This window comes from Diadema antillarum, unplaced genomic scaffold (assembly GCF_040938485.1).
Source record: "Diadema antillarum isolate AM-2024a unplaced genomic scaffold, OU_Dant_1.0 seq00000788_RagTag, whole genome shotgun sequence".
NCBI classification, from domain to species: Eukaryota; Metazoa; Echinodermata; class Echinoidea; order Diadematoida; family Diadematidae; genus Diadema; species Diadema antillarum.
This window is the reverse complement of record NW_027271676.1, coordinates 566643-589159: the sequence shown is the minus strand read 5'-3', so window position 1 is coordinate 589159 and position 22517 is coordinate 566643. Positions and strand designations below refer to the sequence as shown.

Here is a 22517-nt window from a genome sequence, read left to right as displayed (position 1 = left end):
TAATTCTATGAGGAATTCAACTTTTATCTGATGGAAATTGGTTTTGAAATGGCTGAGATATCAAAAAAAAAATAGCGATTCTAACGATTGCTAATTTGTTATACTTTGTTTTATGTTTGCATCATAAGTGTTTTCTTGGTATCTCGCAAAAAGTTGAAAGACCAATTTTTATCTCCACCAATACTGTATTATACCATCCCTTTAAAATGGCGTGCCCAAACACAGTAGAAAAAAAAAAACCAAACTTTGTAGCTGCCCAAAGGCTGTAACATTCTGGGAGTCATTGTATAGTAAAGAAAATAGAGGAAAAGTTATTGATTGCAACTGCACTCATTAGCACTGCTCCTATCTAAAGGATTGGTATTACACATAATTTTCTTTTGCCTTGGTCGAGGTAGGGCAACCGTGGTGTCGCACCTGTAATATGTCTATGCAGGAAGGTGCAGTGTAAAAAAAAAAAATGTGATTGTGCTTGATGCGGCCTAAAATTATGCTAAATTGCCACGAAATAATGTTACATCATGCAACCACTATATTGTGGTGCCTAATCACCTGACACCCCCCCCCCCCAAAAAGAAAAGAAAATAATGCTCTGATGTTTTGTGTTTTTTTTTTTGCAAAAAAAAAAAAGAAAAGATTGTTGTCCCTAGTCGACCGACAAGCAAGAAATAAATTATGGTGCCCAATCGTCCTCACATATTTCGCTTGTGGTGCCCATCAGCTGATTAGCAAATTAAATAAATAAATAAATAAACAGATGAAGAAATAAATGAAGAAATTAAGAAATAAATTAAGAAATTAATCAATGAATGAGTGAGTGGATGAATGAATAAATAAATAAATGAATAAATCGATTAATTAATTAACAAAGGTCCTCAAATGTTATGCTCCCAACTGCGGTGCTCAATCGGCAAAACAAAACAAATATAACAGGTCTTCACAACTTTTTATTGCCAATTTCGTCGACAATTAATTACTTGACAAACTAACAAAGAAAAAGTGATGCCGCAGTACAGAAAACGCCTTGAGATTTCTTTTTTGCAATAATTATGCTAGAATTATGCTAAAAAACAGACAAGCTATGCCTAGCATGATGCCAGATGCTGAAGCGTCTAAAATTATGCCAGAAAGCACAATTATGCTAATTCTGACAAAGTTGGGGAGGTGACTAATTATGCAAACCACAGAACTCTTTTGCAAACCTGCAGCGTAGGACCATTCGCAGCGCTCCATTACAGATTGCATGTGTGGGGAAACCCCACTGATGCATACGAAGACGTCAGATTCGCTGCTGATGTTATTAGCTTGTTTTCCAGACGTCTGTTGCTGTAACTTAGAAGACAGGGGGACAGAGAGAAAAACAAGTCTTATTCTCTGAATATTTGGGTCATTTCTTGAAGTCAGAGTACCAAAATAGGGCATCAATGACCATTTTGGAGGACAAAAAAAGAGAAAATAAGCCACCAAGTTCAGTCTGTCTTAGCCAGTGAAGAAGGAAAATGCAACAAACACCTATATCAAAGCTAAGACAAGGACCTGTTTACAATACAATACAAGCGCAATCGCTGAAGATCGACAGGGTTGGGTCGTGTACGAGTAGCTCCTGCTGAGAAGCGTAATATTAACGTGAGTTGCAACGTATAAAATACATGTTTTGTACGTAAATTAGTGTAAGCACCCTGCATGCCCAATTCCCAAACATCTTACATGCTCTATTTGGTGATATCAGATTGAGATACCCATGTTTCTGTTTGGTGCCGTAGCTGTAAGTAGTAGTGGGGATATGTCAATGTACGACCATCCCCAATTTCCCACAGTAACTGTGTACAAGGAGCGCCCCGGCCCCCGGGTTAGTGGGGATAGTGATCTAAAGTTAGGACTTAGGTAAATTCATCAACTGTTCATGGAGCTACAATCGTTTGTAATTGTAGCTCTGTGGTAAAGTAAATTAAATTTACAGACACTGAGACAGTGTCAGTGGCAGAGTATCAGTGGCAGTGATACAACTATACACAGCCCTGTGTACACAGGACTGAGTATAGACCCTAGTAATACAGTGATACAGAACCTGGTAATAGAGGTGGGCTATAGAGGGTGACATTTTCAGAACATGCTCATCACACCTTAGTTTGATGACTTTTTGCCTACTGACACCATTTTTAAAAAAAAGAACGAAAAAAATGCAAAATCCGGGGTGCCCCGGCCGAAATCGTAAAAAATCCAAGATGGCCGCCGTTTCGGCTTTAAAAAGACATTTTTGGCCATAACTTGGCTATTTTTTGGTCTATTGTGATGATTTTGGTGTCTAACCCCATGTTTTAGGGGTCAAAGAAATGGATTATCATGATAATTTTAGTGTAAAACCTAAGCTTCTACATGAAACTAACCTTTTCCCCATATTTAGGGTTAAATTTCCTTCTCCTTTACCCCTTTCCCGAACCGCCATTTTTTGCACTTTTTTCCATATTTTTTTCAAGTCATGTCAACTACCATACTCTTAATAACGAGTTCTAGCAATCTGTGGTTTTTGTTTTTGTTTTTTACTACCGACAATACAGCAAGAAATATACAAATAACTTACAGTATATATGTATGTGTCATGCCAATACTGGTCAAGTGGCTGGTGCATTCAGAATGCATGATAACTGTGGAACCAGTATTGTACTGTATCTGCTTTATAGTGTCCATTAACATTTTGGTCCTAAGACCTTTAACAATATAAATAAATAGATGTAATAATAAATATTCCTTCTCCTTTACCCCTACCCCAACCGCCATTTTTTGCACTTTTTTCCGTATTTTTCTCAAGTCATGTTAACTACCTTCCATACTCTTAATAACAAGTTCTAGCTATCAATATGGTGTTTTCTTGCAACAATACAGCAAGAAATAGACAAATAACTTATATTATACATGGTTTACATATGTGTCATGCACAACAGGTCTGAATACCAAATGTTCATCAGCACTACAAAGCAGATGGGGCCTACAGTATAAGCACTGGCTTCTGTTACAATGTACCGCATGCATCCTGAATGCACAAGCCACACTATGTACCGATATGTGCATGACACATACATTTGTATGTAAACCATGTATAATGTTAGTTATTTGTTATTATTTATTATTATATTTATTTGTATTGTTAAAGGTATTAGGACCAAAATTTTAATGGACGCTATAAAGCAGATACAGTATTTTAATACTGGTTCCACAGTTACCATGCATTCTGAATGCACCAACCACATACTAGTATTGGCATGACGCACACATGTATACCGTAAGTTATTTGTATATTTCTTGCTGTATTGTCGGTAGAAAAAAAAAAGGATTGCTAGAACTTGTTATTAAAAGTATGGTAGTTAACATGACTTGAAAAAAATGCGGAAAAAAACGACAAAAAATGGCGGTTAGGGTAGGGGTAAAGGAGAAGGAAATTTCACCCTAAATATGGGAAAAAGGTTAGTTTCATGTAGAAGCTTATGTTTTACACCAAAATTATCATGATAATCCATTTCCTTGACCCCTAAAACATGGGGTTAGACATCAAAACCATCACAATAGACCAAAAAATAGCCGAGTTATAGCCAAAAATGTCTTTTTAAAGCCAAAACGGCGGCCATCTTGGATTTTTTACGATTTCGGCTGGGGCACCCCTGATTTTGCATTTTTTTCGTTCTTTTTTTCAAAAATGGTGTCAGTAGGCAAAAAGTCATCAAACTAAGGTGTGATGAGCATGTTCTGAAAATATGACCTAAAATTGACCCTCTATAGCCCACCTCTACTGGTAACTGTTCCTCCTTTTTCTTCCAGGTGAAGTACATGTCGGTTCTACTGACCTCTGGGAAGAGTATTTTCAATTTTTATGTTGTACAGAGTCAGTGGCAGTGCTAAAACTAGTGATCCACTGGGAGTGTGCCATGCTGCATTGTTTAATACTGTTTAGCCCCTTTCTGTTCGAATTGATGACTGAATGTGACTCGGTCGAGAGGACCTTGGGAGAGCTACTAGTACATACACTGGATACCATGGCCAGCGCATGCGCACACAAACTTCTTATCCGTTCATGGATTTGAAATTTGTGTGCATGTGATGTGTTCGCATGCACTGGCTGTAGTATTCAGTGTACTGTATGTAGCTCTCATAAGGTCCTGTCGATCGAGTCACATTCAGTCATCAATTCGAACAGAAAGGGACTATAGGCAGAACCAAACGTTGCCCGAAGCCTGTTTTCAATACTTCAACTTAATTGGTAAGTCTTCAAATTGAAGAATTTATGGGATTTTAAGTTGACATTTACCCTGCGATACTAAATCTGTCATGATCCTGAATGCTACAATGCGAAGCCCGATTACGCTATGCGTATGGGACTGCTGGTCGCTATGCGTATGGGGCTCCTGGTCGCAGTTAATTGCATGATTACTAAGACATGAGAGCACTTTGGGGCGAGTAAGTCTCACAGTGTTAGTTATATGAAAGGTACTTTAACCTGAAACACAAACTAAGACAAGGAAATTCAAGGACACTTTTGAGGTACCAAAACTTTTTATTATCTTTAAACGCTTGTGTTTGGGCTGGTTGCAGTTAACTTCATACATGTACGCGACACTAAGGGAAAAGGAATTTTGAAACCCAGAGGTCCTGCAGAGTTGCTAGAGTGAGCATGTTGTCGTCCAGATGATTGTGTTACTGGGTAGATTTAAGGTGGTTCAGGTGGAATAGCAATCAATCTATAATAGATGCAAGATGCTCTATGGCATGCATCATGACTTTCAGCTGGGCCCTTCTTTCTGCAAGAGACTGCCATTTTTGGTGAGTGGAGCATTTCGATAACACTGTGTTGAGAGTGATAGTCGCCAAGAATGAACCGAGCAGCATGCCTCTGATCCATTTCGAGCTTCCAGATTTGTTCTGGGCAGTGAGGATCCTCGGGCTGTTGAAGCATATTCAAGGATCAGGGGGATGTATGTCACATATATGCTTGTTCTTTGATTTTCTTGAAGCAGCCATTTAGGGTTTCTGTGGAGGAATCTGTGTGAAGTGTTTGCCTTCTTATATGTGTTGTCTATATATATTTTTTTTCAAAAGTTGGGGGGGCCCACTTCCGGATTTCATGAGCTAACAAGCTAAAAAAAAAAAAAAAAAAAAAAAAAAAGGTCTTCAGCTCATCTCCCCCCCCCCCCTTCCACTTCCAGGTTTCTTCAGCTAACAAGTAGAAAAAAAGGGTCTTCAGCACAAAAACATAACCTTACCACACTCACACTTCAAGATCTCTATCTATTTCTTTTTAGTGCCACTTACGTACTTCTGGGTTAAAAAAAGTGGGGGGCCCAAAGTGATGACACCTTATGTATTCCTTTGTTTGGTGCACAATAAGTGCGGCCATGATATGTGTCTTCCAGCTTAGCTTGGAGTTGATTTGTCCTCTGAAGTACCTAGCATTATCCACAACTGGAAGCTCGACTCCATAGAGAGAATTTAAGGTGAGTGGATGACATTTTTCATCAGTTGATCTGCTAACTGAATTTCATGTTTATCAAAGTTTACTACTTCTGTTGTGGAATGATATTGTAGATCAGCAACAATGCCGGGAATTCCAGTGTTCATGGTTGGGATCTTCTTGACGCTGCTATGTCATGGGAGCCAGCAGCTGGAGGTCACTGACTTTGACGAGATCATGCTCGACGACGACTGCAAGGTTGACATCACCGACATGACCGACTACGACCCTGTGACGCAGACAAGTGCTCGCTGTGAGAAACGTAGGAGAGAGAGACAGCAGGCGAGAGCCCAGTGTGATGTATGTATGCAGTATGGTTGGTCCTGCTACTTATCGACCGCCTAATTTTTATCTGCCTGATAAGAATATTCAAGACTGAAATTCACACAAAAACTTAACCTACGTGATTGAGAAAATCCAGCACTATCAAATGCTGTTGTCCCCTTTTCAATTCGAAGTCTCGGTGCAAAAATGTCGCCGTCGAACTTGAGTGCCCTCCTTTCAGCTCCCGGCGGTGTTGCTTCTTTGTTAGATCGACCGCTTTTTCTGTATTGACAAAGCACACAAACCGAGTTGTATTGAACACTGTGTTGTACGAAGCTTTTTAGAAAATCCATTGACATTACATTACGATTCGGTTAAAATATGCATTCAAAATTTTGTCCTCGATTTAAACCATTAATGAACAGTAAATTTTCGTTTTCCCACAAACTCATCGACAGTCAAAGCCAATACATTTTTATGTGCTCTGCGCACAGTGCAGTGCATACTAAACGTTCTGTGCGCCAAAAACCAGGTGGTCGGTTTCAAGTGGTCAATGTGTAGTAGAGTTACCATACGTCTTAATTTTTTTTGGGGGGGGGGATGGGGTTGATGGGGGGGGGGAAGGGTTTGCATTAAGCGACATACTGTATATTTTTTTTTGTGTGTGTCTATTTCACGATTTATGAGTGATTTTTACCAAACTTGCAGATTTATCACTGATTGCTTACTGTAATTTTACTGGTTAAAATTCTTTAAAAGCAAGACTCCACCAGCAGTGCACAAATAAATCGTCTGCTAAATTTTGATGCTCCAAGAAATCGCTTTCCTTGATGAGAGTGAGAAGACAACCCAAACTTCATCACAATCACATGTCAGATCATGTGTCAGATTATGTGTTTGTAAGTGATGCTCTTACCTATAGACCTGATGACGGTAGTTATATATCCACTGGAATAACAAAGTGTTTGTGAATTTTCTGTGTAGGCCTATGCATTTCATGTTGACAAACTGTAAGGACACATTTTGCAAGAAGACAGTATGCCTTTATTTTGAATGCGTTCCGTGACACATTTGTTGATTTCATCTTCACTACCATGACAGCAAAACTTGAAGGAGCAGTTGGCCTGGACACAGCATCTCCTCAACGAATGCCAAAATCTGAACGGTCCCGTGACCATCCCGCCGCCGTCAGAGCAGCAGCCAGAGTGCGAGTGTGACCCCACACCCTGCCCAGACTCGGCCAAGGCCGAGAATATGTTCTTCCGGCTGCTCACAGGTCATCTGGTCAATTTGCTGCAGGCAAAGGTGAGGACACCTTCTGAGTCTTGTTCTTTCTTTCTTGTTTTACACAGCATAGCATGCTTAAAGGGATGGTATAATTTTGGTTGAGATTGGGGAATTTGGACTTAAGCTGTTTGCAAGATAATTAGAAACCACTTATCTAAAAGCACATACAATCCTAAGTGGGATTCAAAGTTTATTTGATGAAAATTTGTTTTGTAATGGCTGAGATATGTATATCCACGAACAAAGTATAACAAAATGGTCTTGATAAAAGTTGGGTCTCAATGTGTATTAGGACCTCATGGCTTCTGGATATCTCAGCCATTTCAAACTCAATTTTCATCGGAAATAAACTGTGAACTATGAACATCTAAAATAAACTGTGAATTCCTCTTGGAATTGTGTGCTTTTTCTGAGTTCGTAAGAGGTTTCTCATTGTCTCACAAAAAGAAAAAAAAGTTGGAAACCTGAAGCTCCATCTCAACCAAAGCAATACCATCCCTCGAAGTACAAAATCAATGTCCTGTTGTGATGATGGGCTGAGAAGGGTTATGCATTTGTGTTTCAATCATATATGTACTGTAAACACAGAAATAATAATGTTGCATTTACTGTATATTATTGTTACTTTTGGCTAGTGAGAATCCTGAAAAATGCTAAAATGTGTTCTTATGCTGATAACCGAGGAGGGCATTCACAGACATAAATTGCTGCAAGTCTTGCCAACTTCCAAGACTAAGAATGAGAGATGAATATAGACTTAGATAGATGGATGGATTGACAGATGAAAAGAAGAGAGAGAGATGGAGAGATGCTGTGCAACTATTTGTTTTGTGTGAACAATTTGCATACAGCTATAAGCCCATGGTAGGAAAAAAAGTGTGTAAACTCTGTGAACATACTGAAGACAGCAACTGTGGTCCGTTGTGCTATGTTTATTAACTCTGTCCAAATTAAGCCGTTGAGGATGAGTCCCGAGTGTGCTCAGGCAAAAGTGTATGGAAAATACATGTTGTAGCAAAATCAAACCGCCCTCAACGGGGTTAAGAAAGCAGTAAGAGAAGTAAAAAGTGAAGAAATAACTGTCCTGATAAATAGGCTAAGACACATGAATTGAGTACTGATTCCTTATCTTTTATATCTGACTTAAGGTAGGGACTGTACATTCATCAACTCAACCTGTTAATGACTAGTCAGAAATATGTACTTGGGTACATGTCTGTGTGAAATATGTGTCATAGCAAAATCAGATAGTCTTCATAGGGTTAATTTTTCTTTCCTTTCAATGACATCTATCCCATTCAGGGCGCAGAGTCTGGTCCAGTTGATGCACAAATTACAGTTAGCCTTTCTGCGAAGAAGTGGAAGAAACTCCAGAACTTTGTGAATGACCGGGAGAACTACCGCAAGGCCGAAATCTACGACATCCTCGTCGGCATGACGATTGAGACCTTCCACGTCAACCAGACGAGCGTGCTCGAGTGGGTTTGGGAGCAGGCCAGCATGACGTCTCCAGGCATTATTTTGGTGAGTTGGGTCCACAACAGCTACGTGTAAATCCACTAGTCTCGGGAATCGCATAGACAAACACAATCAAAGCAAAAAAGATACACCTGTCATTATTTGTTATAGGATGGATACCCATGTTAATGGCGGATCCAGGGGGGGCACCAGGGGCACGCCCCTATATTTTTTAGTGGAAAAATGAGCAAAGAATATGGGATTCCATCAGGATTCGAACCCGAGACCTCCGGATAGCTAGCCTTAGTTCAGTGTTTGTCCCAGAAACCCTAAATTCTCGATGCCCGAATGGTCAGAAGCTATAGCAGTGTGTTTGTGTGTGCAGCACATGCACACACTTAAACCTGGCATATACCCGAGGGATGATTCAGCTTGGGGATAAATGCGAGGGATCGCCGAAGTGATGCAGCTTTTTGAGTATGTAACAACTGCAAACAAAAGAAAACTGACCAGAAATGAATATAATCTATTAGTGGAAAAATGAGCAAAGAAAATGGGATTCCAATGGGATTCGAACCAAGACCTCCGGATAGCTAGCCCGGTGCTCTATCGACTGAGCTCTAGAAAGCCCTAGTTCAGTGTTTGTCCCAGAAACCCTAAATTCTCAATGCTCGGATGGTCAGAAGCTGTAGCAGTGTGTTTGTGTGTGCCGCACACACACACACACACACACACACACACACACACACACACACACTTATACCTGGCATATACCCGAAGGATAATTCAACTTGGGGATAAATGCAAGGGATCACCGGAGTGATGCAGCTTTTTGAATATGTAGCAACCGCAAACAGAAGAAAACTCACCAGAAATGAATGTAATCTATTAGTGGAAAAATGAGCAAAGAAAATGGGATTCCAATGGGATTCCAATGGGATTTGAACCCGAGACCTCCGGATAGCTAGCCCGGTGCTCTACCGACTGAGCTATAGAAAGCCCTAGTTCAGTGTTCGTCCCCAAAACCCTAAATTCTCAATGCTCGGATGGTCAAAAGCTGTAGCAGCGTGTTTGTGTGTGCCACACACGTACACACTTAAACCTGGCATATACCCGAAGGATAATGCAACTTGGGGATAGATTTGAGGGATCACCAAAATAAAAAAGGTAGAAAAAAAAATGGGGCACATGCCCCCCCCCCCCATTATTATTATTTTTTTTAATTTTGCGCCCCCTCTTTCCTGCATTCCTGGATCCACCCCTGCATATCGTGCAATTCCTCAGTCATTACAACTGATGCTGTACCAGCAATCCCAGAATTTCGATGAAACCACAATGCGATTCCAGTCACAGGTGCAGTAAAACTGACTACATGGCTGTTTTAATTGTGATATAGCAATTAGCTCATTTCTCAGATTAAGAGCAAGAAGTGTGTAGATGTTGGGGGCTGAAGGTGTACATCTGATTTGCAAATTTTATCATTTACAATCAAAGAATCAAGAAAGACCTGTTAGTTGTAGAATATCAAATTTTTGGTCATATCAGATTTTCAATACCATATCTTAACCCTTTAGCAACTGAAGATTCTGTACATACGTATGTATGTATGTATGTATGTATGTATGTATGTATGTATGCAGATATTCCTATGTGTACACCCATATGCCAACAAGAAGAATTTCCTATATGGACAATAAATGAATCTGAATCTGAATCTGAATCTGAATAATTGCCTATTGTTCCCTGGAAAGGATGTAATATTACTCTCATTTCGACAACTTTCTGAATTATACAAAATAAATCACTGCATGTTGAAATCTTTGTCTGTTATAAGTGATGTTTCTATGAAAACCTATTAACACATTACAGAGAGACTTGTGTGTCACAGAAATAATTCTGACATACTTTTGTTGATGTTTGACCTCTTCAAAATTACATAATTTTATATTCTTTATGAAACAATAAGTATATTACAGCTTAAAACTAGAATAAAAAATTGGACAGGCAGTTTAGGGCAGTTTGGTTACTATTGGGTTAAGAGATTTGTGTCACAGTGTCTTAAGTAAAGGTCATCAGTATTAGAATAACCCCCCCCCAAAAAAAAAAAGGAAAAAAAGAAAAAAAAGAAAAAGAAGAAAAAAAAAGGAAGAAAAAAAAATATATATGTTTATATATATATATATATATATATATTTATATTTATATATGTATGTCAGGATATATTTACAAACAGTGGAATGTCTTGTTCACATATCCTTCAGTTAGTGAATCTATGTCTGATGTTGCAACATTCCAATTTATTGTTTGTCATTGCTAATTTCATTGTCAGGCGATTATTCTTTTTTTTTTGCGTGTGCTGAAATTCAGTTTTCCAGAAGTTTTGCCATTTCACTGCAGTGATATGATCATTTCATTCTCTTGTGTTCAGTTGCTCATGTCGGCGATAGTGATTAGTTTGGTGTTTGGTGTCGGCATGTACTCGGATATCCTGTGGAACCGAAGATTCCTCGGCTGCCTTTTCACCGCCATCTTTGTCATCAGTCTCATATCAAACTGGATCTACCTCTACCAGGTAAAGAGTTCTCGGTCAAAGTCATTTGCTTCAATGTGACAAATGGGCACAGACATTTGTGGTCTCTCTGTGGAACTGTATAATTTTATATCATACGTATTGCTATAAACCCACTGGAGACTAGTTCCGAGTATACTCGGGCAGGTGTCTGTGGGAAATGCGTGTTAGTTATAACAAAATCAGCCCGCCCTGAATGGGTTAGAATGGTAACATAAGTCTTCTTTTTTTAATATATTGGAAAAATGAGCAAAGAAAATGGTATTCCATCAGGATTTGAACTCGAGACCTCCGGATCGCTAGCCTGGTGCTCTATCAACTGAGCTAAAGAAAGCCCTCGTTCACTGTTTGTCCCAGAAACCCTAAATTCTCAATGTTTGGATGGTTGACTGAAGCTATAGCAAGCGTTTGTGTGTGACACACATGCACACACTTAAACCTGGCATAAACTTGAAGGATAATGCAACTTGGGGATAAATGCTAGGGATCACCGAAGTGATGCAGCTTTTTGAGTATGTAACAACTGCAAACAAAAGAAAACTGACAAGAAATGAATATAATCTATTTGTGGAAAAATGAGCGAAGAAAATGGGATTCCAATGGGATTCGAACCCGAGACCTCCGGATTCAAGCCCGGTGCTCTACCGACTGAGCTTTAGAAAGCCCTAGGTCAGTGTTTGTCCCAGAAACCCTAAATTCTCAATGCTAATAATACTGTACATGCATTGTCTGTTACTGCTGGAGATAACTTAATGTCATCAAAAACTTTAATCTACAAGAGAAATTGAAAGCTCGATCGGTCAACTGTGTGACCACATTGTTGTGAGTGTTGAATGTCTTCATGTGGGCAATGTGAACCTGTGATTAGGACCACTGTGTATACTCTGGACCACTCAGTGAGCAATGACTGAAATGAAAGAAACTTGTCTGTTTGTTTACCCACCCCTTCCCACCACATATTCATTGTTGACTGTCTGGTCCTCAACATTGAATGCTGAACCGACTGACTGACTGACCGACTGACTGACCGGTGCCTTGCAGGAGGAGACCATCAAGCGTTACACCAAAGCCCAAACACAAGATGGCGTGCCGCTCAGCTGCAAGCCGAAAGAGATGACGTGGTTGCAGGCGCTGCTGCAGTGGTTTCAGACGATGACGAGTGTCAAGATGGACGAGTGCTTGAAGTACCACATGCAGTACCTTGTCGACCCCGTCTTCGACGTTCCACCAACAAGGGTGAGAGTGAGAAAGTTACGGGTGGTGATGGGGATGCAGCATTGAAGTGAGAAGTTTGGCAGGTCACTGTATGTGCCCTGTTCTTTTGTAGTAGAGACCTTGGAACAAAAGAAACTACAGCAATCCCAGTAGCCAAGGCAACTCTTAAAAAGTTTGTTGTACTTGGCTGGCGGTGAAGGGTTTCATTATTGTATGTTCTCATGGGGGACTGGTACATGATGATGTAATTTGAACAAAGTTTGGATACGCCCTCTTCTCCAGTGCAACTAGTACAGTAGTCTTGGCGTAATAAGGTACTGCGTAATCGAGTCCTCTACTTCATTGACATGGAAACTGAACAAATAGTTTCGATACCTGTCATATTGACCGGGTAATTGGATACTTAGGCAGGGCTCGACACTAACGGTGGCCCGGTGGCCCAGGGCCACCAAAAATGAAAGTCGGGCCACCAGATTTCAAAAAAGGGCAAATTTGGTGGTCCGCCTCGGGCCACCAAAATTCTTTGAAAAGTATGTCAATAAATTCATAACTTTTTGCGCCAGAAATTAGCAGTAAAATTTGTTTAAAGGATGGATGAAAAGGGCTGAATGAGTGCCTGAGAGTGAGTGTTGCAAGTTTGTTGAAGTTTATTTATGAGTAGATATGTCCAACTTCTAATTCTTACTATCATAAAACTTAAATATTTGACTCATTAAAACAAAGGACTTTTAATGTTTTTTATTGTTTTTTTTCGGGACACCAAATTTTTCTCTCGGGCCACCAAAAATTTGAAATTTAGGATTTTGGTGGCGCCATCGGGCCACCAAACAAAAAAGTTAGTGTCGAGCCATGACTTAGGCATATCTGTTAACCCTAACCAGGCCAGGCTTTTTGGCCTGTTCTGTGGCCGGGGGAGGGTTGATGCAACCCCCCCCCCCCCCCCCCCCCCCCACATACATTACTTGTCGTGTAATCTACCAAACTATAAAAGAAAAAAATTGAATTTTTCATTTTTTATATTTTATATTAATTGATATGCGTGAAATCATAAATTTTGCTCTAATTCAGAAAATAAAGCCAATGGCATCCTAATTTTTGGTGACATTATTTCTTGTAGCATTCCTAACAATGTACGTGAAAAAAAATCTGGTATCAAAGTAAATTTCTTATGTATTCCATTGTTTTATGAACTTCTTATATATTTCCTTTTTTTACCTTTTGTTTTTTTCATTTTTTTTCCACAAATTTTATTACAAAACCTTTTTTAAGCAAAATTTATTCTAAGATTGATTGATTTTAGCCATTGAAAGTGAAAATAATAACTATTTGAATAAGGTTTAAAAAATTCTATTTTTCATAGACCTTGTACACAAAATCACGTTTTTGAGCCATTTTCGATCTGACAAGTATGTACAAAGGGTTGTGCAGGGTCGTAACGGTATGTCCAATTTTTGCGAAAATGGTGTCATAAGATGTGCAAGACTTGAAAGTAAAAAGTCAGCAAGTGGCGCGGTCAAAAAAAATTCGCTCGGCAGAATGGTCACGGAAAATGTTGAGGGGGGGTTGATTCAACCCCCCCCCCCCATGTCCCTCTCGACCGAGGTGTATAAATGGTTACCTGGTAACACTAATGTAATAGAAATGACAGGACCCTATGGTAGAACAGTGGCAACACTGAAGAGGCAACCCTGGGTAAATAAGACCTTATCATTAAAGGGGGGGGGGGGGGGTTGTATGTGCTCTTTTATGAGATGATTGGTAATGGGCACTACAGTGGGTAGACATTGGTGAGAATTTTGTTTGCCATTTCTCCCCCACAGGCCCTGTCCTTCACAGTTTCCTCCATGTTTGTGGAACCCATGAAGCAACTCGGCAGGGCAGTCAGCGAGTTCCACCGAGAGATCTACAGCGAGCTGCCCCTGTGGGCCGCCATCTCCACCCTCTTCTCCACCTACATCTTCCTGTTCATTGGCCTCTACGCCTTCATCTCAGCTCCCAGGAGGGTCATACGGGAGCCTCGCGGGCAACACCTCCGGAGGCGCCTGGTGCAGCATCCCCAGCATGGCAGGGATCCAGCTCTGGAGGCGGAGGGACGTGATTACCTTCTAGCTCCAGTAAGTTGCCATGAATGTGTCTCATTCAGGCTGTCCTTACTTTTGCACAAAGGATCTTCATCTGTTATTCATGCTGTCCATCAACCCAGTCATCTAAGCCCACCATGCAGATATATCAATATATACTTTTATCAACATGATTATTTGGGAGAAGGAGAAGAAAACATGTGTCCTATGTGAAGGTGTTGCTGTGCTGAGGAGATTTGGGCAAAATTCCCTGAAGTCGAGGTCACTATTCAAAACTGTGGTTGAAAATGTCATTTTCCAGCAACATCTTCCAAATAGAAATCCATGAAAATATCATTTCGTAAGAAGTAGGGTGGACATAGACAAGTATCCACATAAAATGGCAGAGGGGAAAGGTTAAAGTCATGGTGTTAAGGTCACTGTTCTCGGCAAAATAGGTCATTTTTAAGCTGTAATTTCATAGAACAATGACCACTGGTAATGTTATTTTAGTGAGAAAGGGAAAGAATGCAGATGAAAGCCCAGTGATTCATATGAAATTACTCACAGTGAAAGTTTAAGGACAAATGTTACAGGACAACATCTGAATTTTTCATTTTCCACCAGAACTGTATCAATTAAAATCCATTGGAAATTGAATATGTTAGGATAGATGTAGATACAAGTTGTTTAATAATGTTCTTTGTACAAGGAGAGTTTAGGGTCAGTCCCCAAGGTCAATGGTCAAGGTCACTGAACTGCATGTAAATGTGAAATGAAGGATTACATTGTACATATGGCAATATGTAGGTATTGCATGAGAAGTTTGAGGCATTCTTGTGCTTTGTGCTCTGGGATCAAATTACCCAAGTCCACATATATCAACAACCCAAGGTAAAATTGGAATCAATTTGCTCTGGAATTCTCTGGCAATGAGCCATATCTTTGTGGCCTGACAAACTGCAAGGTATATTTTCATTCTTAAATTTCATTCGTAAATTGCAGGATGATGAACGAGAGCCCCACAGGTATGCTGATTACCAAGAAAGAAGGGCAGTGCGACCCCCCACCCTGCCCCCTGCTGGATTGAGGATGAGGGGGACAAATGCTGACAGGAACACCTGGAATGAAGCAGGAGAGGGTGCGCAGGGGGCACTTCGTCAGGGAGCAGTGGTCCAACCTCAGACTCTTAGAGGACTGGAAGAGGAACAGCTGGATGAGGATGTCGCCGTGTTGGCTGAGGGACAGGGTAGCCCTCTCAGAGGCGAAAACCGGCAAGCTGTTGAGGGGTGTCGCCTGAGAACTGGTCGACTGGTCTCCAACGATTTCCCGGATCCCACCGAGGCACGTGGTGGAGATCGGGTTGTGGCACCCGTAGAAAGAAGAGGAGAAGGTGACTCGGATCACCCGCTGCAAGGAGGACGATTGAGACCGAGGCCGACCAACCTTCGAGATGCCAAAGCCTTGAACACTCCTGCCGCGGAGACAGAGCGCTCATCGCAACAAGGAAAAGCGGGAGAGACACAATCCGGCAGTCCCCTCAGCCATCCTTCCTCTGAGCCATCGGAGTTTGGCTCCATCCCAGGATCCGCAGCCATGTCGCAGTCGGAATCAGAGGTACAAGCCTCCTACTTCGCTGCGCCGCCTCCGGAAGATTGTACCACGCCCTGTTCGGCCGACAGCCCAAGCGACATTTCCGTCATCAGCCCCTCGCCGGAGGATATCACAAACAGTGCCAGCTACGATGTCATCTCTACCAGCACTCTAAGTCTTGGGGAAACCACGGTAACCACGCCCTCGGAGGATGAAAGCAAAAGCAATGAGGCCTGTGAGGATTCAGATGATGACTTTGTCGTTTTGAAGACTGAGCGCTGATCAGTTCCAATTGTGTGACTGCCGTTTGATTGCCATAAAAAGAAAGAGGATGATTTTGTGTGTATGTGTGTGTGTGTGTGTCTGCAATATAAAGCAGAGAGAAAACCTTAACAAAATGGTCATCACTGACCAGCAACCAAAAATGTTGTGAATGGCAGCAAATTAACATAATTACAATTGCCAATGATTACAAAATGCTAGCATTGAAGTGCATACTTTCTAAGACTTAGGGGCCAAAACTGGTCACTTATTCATTGTCAAATTTGACCATGGACATTGTGTCTGTGCCAGGGTGCAAGTAGTTTGCCAACTTAACCCGTTGAGGACGGACTGATTTTGCTACAACACGCATTTCCCATAGACACCTGCCCGAGTTTACTCGGGACTCGTCCTCAGCGGGTTAATGTGGAATGCTAGGAGTTTGATATCCATGCAACTTTTACTTTTATGCACAAGAAAGAATACGGAAATGGCGTATGACTATCAGAGTATCTTATAAATATATCAGCTCAGATCATTCATGCTTTGCTAATTCAATGTGAGTCTGTTTTATAGATTAATCAAATGCTTTATATTAACCGGATTAGATTAATTGAATGCTGATTAGACTCTGATAAGTGATGCATCAGTAGAGCATATCATACATGGCGCATACTTTATTTTTGAGGGTTTTTTGTTTGTGCTAATTTTTTTGACCCAACTGATATAAATTACTCTCAAGACTTAAAACTCAGTGTGGTGATTCATCCTCTAACTACTGCCTCTACTACTTCTACTACTACTGCTACAACTGCTACTGCTAAAACTACTACTACTACTACTACTACTACTGCTACTACAATCCTACGATTATACTTCTACTACTTAAAGTATTTCTACTTCTACCACGTATGTTACATCTACTGCTATTACCACAACTCCTAACTCACAACTACTACTACCACAATCATTAACATTTTAGCATTACCATCATTAGTATCATTTACGTAATCATCATCATCATTTGTACTGTTATGATAGTGATTACTGTTACTGCTATGATGTGATTGTTACCAAGTAAGACAGTCACAGTCACTGTTTTTGAACATCTTCCAGGCCTTAGAAATAGCTTTGCTCCAGTTGTTCCCCCTTTAATCTGTGTTGCCTCTGATGCCTTAAAATAAAAGTCACTGTGTTCAGACAAAAAAAAGGTCTAAATTTGTTATATCATGGTTGTATAATTTGCTTACAAAACATCATATAAGATCAAAATGTCAGAATTTCACTGTGTGATTGCCTTTCACCCAGTAGGCCTGCATTTCACCCAGTAGGCCTGCATTTGTACAGTCGGAGGTTGTCATGTATGTGTGTTAGACTGTTTTGAATGCTCATCAAGAGCTCCCTTGGTGATAAGTAAGAGTACAACATAATAGCTAGTTTTTATAGAGCTCATTTCAGGTCAATTCCATTGTGACTTATGGGACAAAGTGACAATTTTTGGCAATTTCAAACCAGTATTTTGAGAAAATAGTTGCATCAAATGCATTTTTCTCAGTTCATGGTTAGATCCATCATATCACAGTTTATGAAAACACCATACTTAGTTTGAAAAGTATCATTGCATTACGTACAGCAACGAAAAATTGCTGTCGTGACTTATGGGACATTTGAGGACCACCGTTTTTCACGTGGGAAAGTAAGTTCTGAAATATTCTTACACACAGAGTCTCTGGAAAGATATTTTCTTTCCTGAATGTAGCAAAGGGTTGGTGCTTACCCTGAGCCAAGTGGTATGAATATCTACTCATTGGTACAGTAGCAGGATAGGGAAAACCAGTGTGACTGATGGGACACAAAAACGTGACTTATGGGACGCTATCAACTACCACATTTTGAGATTGAGAAAATAATATTTACTGATGCCGGAACAAGTTCTAGAACATCATAAAACCAATCTATGACCAAAGAACATTCAGAAAATAAGCCATCTGAGAATTACACAAGCTGTATTATGGTCATAATAGTGTATCAGAAATGATACATAAATTCTCCAAAAATTGGCAATTTTCATGAAAAATGAAGGTTTTTCGGACATAACTCCACTCCACGTTCACCGATGTTCACAAATGAGGTATCAAAATATCCGTTGTGAAAGGCTACATTGAGTAAACAATACCAGATCATCTAATTAAGCTTCATTAATCATCTATACTCAATAGTTTGATTTTCATAAAATGCAACCTTTCCGTGGAATTGACCTTCAGACTTGCTAGAATGTCAGTGTGCTTCACTGACTTTTATTAACCCGTTCACTGGATGCATCTATTTCCAATCAGCACCAATAGCATGGATAACGCTCGCTTTCCACTCCATTGGGAGCATTTTTAGCCTGTCACCATTTTACAGGCACACACATGCTGGTCAACCAGCACGAAACATTCTCGTCCTACCAGGTACCCATTCGTACTTCTGGGTGGAGAGCAGCAGTGTGGACAAAAAGGACCTTGCTGAAGGTCTGGACAAACGTATCTGGCTTCGTTGGGGTCAAACCCATGAACCTATACCATGCTCATGTGATTCAGAGATGGGCGCTCTTGTCCACTCTGCCACGACACCTCCCGTGAAGTTCCCTGCCTCAGCTGTATAATGGGATGACACCAGTATACCCCCTGTGTGCCACATTCTTCTGAGATAGCAAAGTAGCCATGCTCTGAGAAAACATTTTGTTTTGTAAATCTGTTTAATATTCATAGATTGTTGTTACCCTAGACATGTAGTGAGCAAAGTTTTAGAGAAAATTTCAAGCTTTGCTGTGACGTAAATTGTACACCAAATCTATGGTTGCCTTTCTTTCAAATAACCAGTAGCTACATTGTTGTTTGTATAAAAGGCATGGCCTTTGCACACAAAATACCGTCAGAAATTAGAATTTACTTCCAAATCCAGTAGGGAACAACCCTTATAGTCGATCACTACATAATATGCAAGCTACACATAACAAGAGTGGAATTGCGAGAAAGTAACGCTTACCTTGTAGTGCGGCATTTGGCAATTATTCAATCGTTTTGGGCGGGTTTGTGCGTTTGAGCAGAATATACGAAGTTGGCATGCCGTTAACTGAGTCGGGCGTGCCAACATATCCCATGGCACATAAAGAGTTAAAAGTGTTTAGACTTATTTACCCTCATTTTTTTTCTACACAAGCAAAAAACACACAAGGGTAAAATATTGGTCTCTGTGGACAGATTTTTACAATATAAATATCCGTGTATGTACAAGGATTCGCGGAATGTGCTGGCTAATTCTTTTTTTATGGTAAATGTATACTGAGATACTGTAATGATGCTGGTGGATGATGAAATGCTCCTTGCTCCTTAATGCATGTATTCTTATTTTAGTTTGGTTTAGTTTTCTGGTATTGCATTATGATCAATAATATTGCATTTCTATGAATGTATGATGATACGATTATGTGTTATGATACTGATATTCTAGATGCACTGCGTTGTGTCGTGCCAAATCGCAAATTGATAATGCCTTAATTTCATGTTTTTCTGAGCTCTCTTTGTGTATGAAAGTATCAGACATCATGCTTAATGAATGACTCGCTTTGATTTATTCTGTATATCAAATACATGTCATTGAAGAGGCTCTGAAGCAAGAAAGCAGTAAGTGCTGATGAGCATTTAATGCCATTGTAGCAATGTAGATGGAGATCAAAAAGCTATAAAAAAGTGACATGGCAAATGTAGCACAACTAGCAGGTCCAGTGATATCTTTTCCAAAGTAGCATGTGCTGTTTTTGAGTGTGCGTTGCTGCCTCAAGTGTGAATACTGCGATGTGATTTCTACTTAGAGCATTGAAGATCGGAGGTTCTCTTTGGTAAAAATCTTGACCTGCGATTAAATGCAAAGTTTTGGGGCTCGAGGGATCCCGATCCTCCTCAGGTGCTTAGGCCGAACATCCCCAGGGGCGGATCCAGAAATTCCGTAAAGGGGGGGATTGGGACGCCTTTACAAAATTAAAGGGGGCGGCAGGCCCCCCTCCCCCCTCCATTTTTTCTTTTTATTTCTTCTGTTTAAAGGCATTATTTACCATTTGCAGATGAAGCAAAAACCTAGCTTTAGTGCTTCAAAATAATTCGAAAATATGAGTTAGAGATAGAAACAACCAATGTAAAAATGATAATCAGTATGATAAAAACTTAGTGCTGTTAGATATGCAAAATGTGAACAATATATTTATAGTTTAATTGTATCTAGACTAAACGGTCTACAGTTTTGGTTTATTGAGGAAAATAGTGATTTCTTTGTATATTTTAGGCTTTATTGCAAAAAAAATTTCATGTGGTAGGATGTTTTGTGATACAACTGATCTACTCATATACATCAAATGTGATAACTCAAACATTTTTTTAAATCACCAGAGACTCCAACTCTCCCGTTTTCGACGGGAGTCTCCCGCCGAAAGCCCATTTTTGCACAATCTCCCGTTCTCCCGTTTGAGATTTGATTTCTCCCGCCCTGGCTCTGTGTCTCCCGGTGGAAAGGATTTCTTACTTATTTCTATCGTATGTTGAAAAAATAAGCCTTAGATAGCACCAGAGAACATCTAGAATCCTAGGAACTTCGTGCTTCGCACACATCAACTTGGAGTCTCCCGTTTGCTAGGGGTTTCGGGCGGGAGAATCTCCAGATCAGAAGGTGCTTGGGGTTGGAGTCTCTGAATCACTGCTCCCAATAGTAAACAATACCTTTAACAAAAAATAGGGGGTGGGGAGCGTGCGCCCGGTGCGCCCCTGCCTGGGTCCGCCGCTGCATACCAATGCTAGGAGCTAGGAGCAGGGTTACGTCAGGTGCAAATACAGTAATGCATTGTGTACTTAGTGGCATGCAGCAACACTCTTTCTTGCACGAAATGGGTGAAAAATAACGCCCTCTTTGGACCCATTATTGGGTATCGTAATACATGTTTTGTACACTAGTTCATTACGGTATTTTATACTGCAGCTACTATAAGAATGTAGAAGGGCGTTTTACAAAGGATTTTAAGTCGATCTAAGAAGACTAGATTAATTTCAAAAATAATTTTGCTATCCGTATGCCTCTTGTTTTGCTGGTAATTTTATATCAGGCTTTCAGAATCCTCTAAAATTTATTTTATTTATCTATTTTATTTTGTGTATCATTTACTGCGTAAATAAGTCTTCAAAATTTTCGTTTTCATGTAGAAGTTAGAATATCATTAAAGGCACACACATTATACCACAATTTTGACTTGATATTAACTGTTAAGCTCGACCTAAATTCTTTGTGTAACACCCCCAGGTGTATCGTTATCATGTTGTTTGAAAGTTGAAAGTAGACTCCCAGTGCGAGTCCTCAGCGCTTTTATGTGATTTGTGTTGTTTTATTTTTTGATTGTTTGTCATTTGTCTTTTTTTTTTTTTACTTTTTCGCTACTTAGGCCATGTCTTTTATGTGCAAATAAAGTTATATCGGAAACATACATATTGTGTGGATTCATGTTTCTTTTTACTCAGCTGATGATAACTGAATCTGTAAGACGTGATAGACAGGTGAATGAGACAGACTGTACGAAAGAGTATACTGTTCACATTTTAATTGCGATTGATTGCAACGTTGATCAAACACAACTTTGTGGAAGCTGTTGATTCATCTGTCAAGATACGTTTGATGTCAGCCGCAACTTGCTAACCGTTACAGAAGAGTTGCAATCCAACAAAGAGTTTCGTCTGATCGATTCCGAGGACTTCAGATTTGACTTTCGTCGTTGCAGGCAATCGCAACTTTTTTTTTACGCGACAGACCTTAGTATGAGCCTGTGATTATGAGATAATTAATCTGAATCATTTTGTTAATTTTCACGACTGTGTTTATTTGTTCTTGTGTATCTTTAGCACGTTGTACTGTACATTCCAAGTTCTTACCCTGTGCCCCACTGACCCAGCTGGTGGGATGTGTGCCTGCAGACAACCAAACGGTGGGACCTATACCAACACTAGAGCTTATAGGTCGTCTACATGCGAGGAAATAAAAGCAGGTTGATTATACATGTATTAACTTGATCAAGAGGCATGTATGGGATGAACGCATACTTTTTGCAGCATATTTATTAGTTTTAAAACAGTGTTTATTAACATGATACTGCATAGGCCAAATTGTGTTTGTATGTTTTAATATCATTATACATTAACTTAAAGAAAAATACATTACGAAGTGTATGTTCTTGAAATCTAGATATAAATTTCTTCTTCTTCTTCTTCTTCTTCTTCTTCTTCTTTTTTTT

General features: G+C 40.1%; 1 protein-coding gene across 1 annotated transcript; it reads left to right on the top strand.

Annotated features, from left to right (window-relative positions):
- Positions 1–1566: 1566 nt before the first annotated feature.
- LOC139739211 (uncharacterized) lies at positions 1567–16270 on the top strand. Its single transcript, XM_071649824.1, has 8 exons — positions 1567–1626; positions 5575–5800; positions 6866–7069; positions 8354–8575; positions 10938–11081; positions 12120–12314; positions 14114–14407; positions 15359–16270. The coding sequence occupies exons 2-8, from the start codon at positions 5585–5587 to the stop codon at positions 16226–16228; spliced, it is 2145 nt and encodes a 714-aa protein (XP_071505925.1). The 5' UTR covers positions 1567–1626; positions 5575–5584; the 3' UTR covers positions 16229–16270.
- The last annotated feature ends 6247 nt before the right edge of the window (positions 16271–22517 follow it).